Source organism: Oreochromis aureus, linkage group 3 (assembly GCF_013358895.1).
Source record: "Oreochromis aureus strain Israel breed Guangdong linkage group 3, ZZ_aureus, whole genome shotgun sequence".
Classification (NCBI taxonomy): Eukaryota; Metazoa; Chordata; class Actinopteri; order Cichliformes; family Cichlidae; genus Oreochromis; species Oreochromis aureus.
This window is the reverse complement of record NC_052944.1, coordinates 52549550-52553157: the sequence shown is the minus strand read 5'-3', so window position 1 is coordinate 52553157 and position 3608 is coordinate 52549550. Positions and strand designations below refer to the sequence as shown.

The window sequence follows — 3608 nt, the reverse complement described above, 5'->3', positions numbered from 1 at the left end:
CACTGCCAGCCTACTTGTTGTTCCTAGAGTATTTAAAAGTAGAATGGGAGGGAGAGCCTTCAGTTTTCAGGCCCCTCTTCTGTGGAACCAGCTTCCAGTTTGGATTCGGGAGACAGACACTATCTCTACTTTCAAGATTAGGCTTAACTTTCCTTTTTGCTAAAGCATATAGTTAGGGCTGGACCAGGTGACCCTGAATCCTCCCTTAGTTATGCTGCAATAGACGTAGGCTGCCGGGGATTCCCATGATGCATTGAGTTTTTCATTTCGAGTCACCTTTCTCACTCAGTATGTGTTAATAGACCTCTGCATTGAATCATATCTGTTATTAATCTCTGTCTCTCTTCCACAGCATGTCTTTATCCTGTTTTCCTTCTCTCACCCCAACCGGTCGCAGCAGATGGCCCCGCCCCTCCCTGAGCCTGGTTCTGCCGGAGGTTTCTTCCTGTTAAAAGGGAGTTTTTCCTTTCCACTGTCGCCAAAGTGCTTGCTCATAGGGGGTCATATGATTGTTGGGTTTTTCTCTGTATCTACTGTACAATATAAAGCGCCTTGAGGCGACTTTTGTTGTGATTTGGCACTATATAAATAAATTTGAATTGAATTAATGTATGAATGAAGCAGTTGTGTAAAGTGTTCAGAGCGGAGAAGTGCAATATAAAAATGAGTCCATTTACCATGTGTTTCTTTCATCTGTTTCTTTACTCAATTGTATTACTGTTCTTTCATTCATTACAGTATATGTGTAGTATGACTAAACTGATGGGCAGAACAAATAATAAGGAAGGTTATAATAAAAGGATGGGGCACAAATAAAAAAGCATGCACCAACTGCTGCACCAGTAAGATTAAAATAAAAACAAAAAAAAAAAACCCAAAATATACCACCTAGAACAGAAAAATACAAAAACACAGATGCACAAATAAATACACTGTGTGTGTGTGTGTGTGCGCTAGTACTTCACAGGAGAGGGAAAGGAGGTCCATGGTGCAACAGGGCGAGCCTGGCCACCCTGGGCCGGTCTCATGCACCCACCTGGCAGAAGTTGACACTGAAATAATCACACTTTACTGTGAACAAACATACAAACATTTTCTTGTGCACTTTGTATCTAAGAAGCTAAAATTATTAATGAGCATCTGTAGCACCTAAAAACACCACACAATGAGTAAGCTGAGAAAGTCTGAGAAATGTCTTGAAAAATGCTCAGAAGAGTTTAAAAATGTGGTTTTTAAACTCTTCTGTGCATGAGAAAGTTAAACAGCAACCAACCAAGTAAACTGAGTACTGCAGTAGAAAAAAAAAAAACAGAAAGTAAAGACAACTGAAGTTGAACTATTTACACGATATGTGGAGTTGCCCTTCATAGTGCATCTAATATTATTGAAAAGTTTTCTGCAGTTTCATTCTCTAAATTTTAAAACTTCCAGAATGTTCTCCATTAGTCATCCTTATACACAAATACCATTTATTTCTGTGTGACACTGAGTTTTTAAAAGTGAAGTAATCCCAGTAGCAACAGCAGCAGAAACACCATCACAATAGTGAAAACAGTCCTCAACATTAGGAACACGTGGATGGCAGAACAAGAAGATGAGCAGGTCTCTCTGTAAAGTGCTGCAACAATAAAAATGCATCTACTGTAAAACAAATAAGGTTCAACTTTAAATGATAGAATGGGAAAATGTATTAGCTCTACTTAGTTAGCTAAACTCATACTCATGCTAAAATGAATTCTACCTAGTAAGCTAGATGGCTTTATGATTTAAAATTACTTTTTTTTTTTTTTACCTGTGACAGTCAACAAGCTCTCTGGTGATTCTCCAGTATCAGAGATCTTACACTTGTAGAGTCCTTCATCAGACCTGGAAACTTTGTGGATGCTCATCTCTCCTGTGTAGCTGTTCCCGATGAGGAAGCCATCTTTATAGAAATCAGCAGTGAGGTTAGAAGTCTTTGTCTTGTTCCTGCAGCGCAGAGTCACATTGTTTCCCTCCTCGACGGGGACAACAGGACTCTCTAGGACGACAGAACCACCTGAAAAACAAGACTTTTTATCTGATACTGAAATCTGTAACATTTCAAAGCAAACAAGCAAAACACTGAAATAATAAGTGGAACAATTTTAGTTAACAGCTTCCAGGGTAATGAAATTTTTGCCTCATTGATAGTTATTCATTTTACTATTAATTTATATTAACGGTACATACCAATGAACAAATACTGTGGCTTGATTCATCAATATTATGGCAATGTTTGAATGAATTTGTTCAGATTCATTAAAGTATTTAAGTTAAATCCTTTTTGCAATAAATAAATAATAATGACATTTCTGAATGACATTTATAAATCCATCAGGTCATTAATGACCTCATCTTTTCATAATAAAATATTTCGGTCACTCGAGTGTTAAACATACGAGTTATGGTGATGTTGACACTGATGCTTTTCTCTCCTGCTGCAGTCTCACACCAGTATTCACCGCTGTCTGTTGCATAGACTCGATGAATCGCACACAGTAGTGTTGGTGAGCTCTCATCACACGCTGAAATGAAGGCCTCAGTATTTCTGATCCCTTTTAACTGAGAAGCTGCATCAAGACCCTCACAGTGAAAGAAGACAGACTCCAGTTCAAAGAACTGCAGTCTTTTTGGGACGATGAGAAACACAGCATCTTAACCAGAAAGAGATCAAATGTAGTTAAAGTATAGAGTAAAGGAACAATCCAACCTTTTCTTTGCTAAACAAAAGTTTGTAGACAAAATCGTGTGATTTAAGAGAGAAACTTGCTCAGCTGCTTACCCCTGTTTTCAACACTTGTGGCCAGCAGAAGAAATACAAGTAACACTGAAAAATTAAATTATCAGCCAAAGAGATTGTTACTGCACATAAAAACTCAGACTCAAAGTTAATGCAAACTGTGAACATACTGACAAACATAACAAAGACTAAACTGACCAAAATACTGTAATTTAATATGTTTCCAATGTTAATGCTGTTAAAGCCATGTCAACGTTTTATTCGAGTACACAGAAATACGTAAAACCAGAGAACTCACACATTGTGAAGCAGACAGCTGTAACCTTCATGTTGTCCTGCAGCTGAATGTCTGAGCCTGAAATACAGCTGCTCTGTACCGCAGATGAAAACTTCCTCTTCCTGCAGTTTGACTTCAATAACATGAAGCCTGACTCACTGTGGTTTTACCAGAGAGCAGCTCAGGAGAGCAGTTAGAGGTTTGATTCAACCGATTCGCACTACAACCTGGTTTGCCTCTTATCTGTAGTTATTTATATTTAATTTAATAACTGTATAGTACTCTGTTTATAGTAACCATTGTCCATTGTAAATATGTAAGAAAAAATTGTGTATGTTTCTGTTCTGTGTCCTGTGTACTGTTTGTTTGTATATGTGTCTTTCTGGCTGCTGTTACAACCAAATTTCCCCTTGTGGGACAATTAAAGGATTATTCTATTCTATTCTATTCTATGCTTACCATGAGTTGCAAAAACAAGTCCAATCAGAATAATTCTTTACATACAGATGAGTTAAAATATATTTGTGTCTTTGTTTTACGTTACGAGTGTTTATCTCATCCGTTTAATTC

General features: G+C 37.5%; 1 protein-coding gene across 1 annotated transcript; it reads right to left on the bottom strand.

Annotated features, from left to right (window-relative positions):
• Positions 1-636: 636 nt before the first annotated feature.
• On the bottom strand, positions 637-3088 carry LOC120439299 (Fc receptor-like protein 5). The gene is made up of 5 exons (XM_039610150.1): positions 3060-3088; positions 2804-2848; positions 2421-2675; positions 1793-2038; positions 637-1618 (listed from the first exon to the last, which is right to left on the bottom strand). The coding sequence occupies exons 1-5, from the start codon at positions 3061-3063 to the stop codon at positions 1494-1496; spliced, it is 675 nt and encodes a 224-aa protein (XP_039466084.1). The 5' UTR covers positions 3064-3088; the 3' UTR covers positions 637-1493.
• Between the last annotated feature and the right edge of the window lie 520 nt (positions 3089-3608).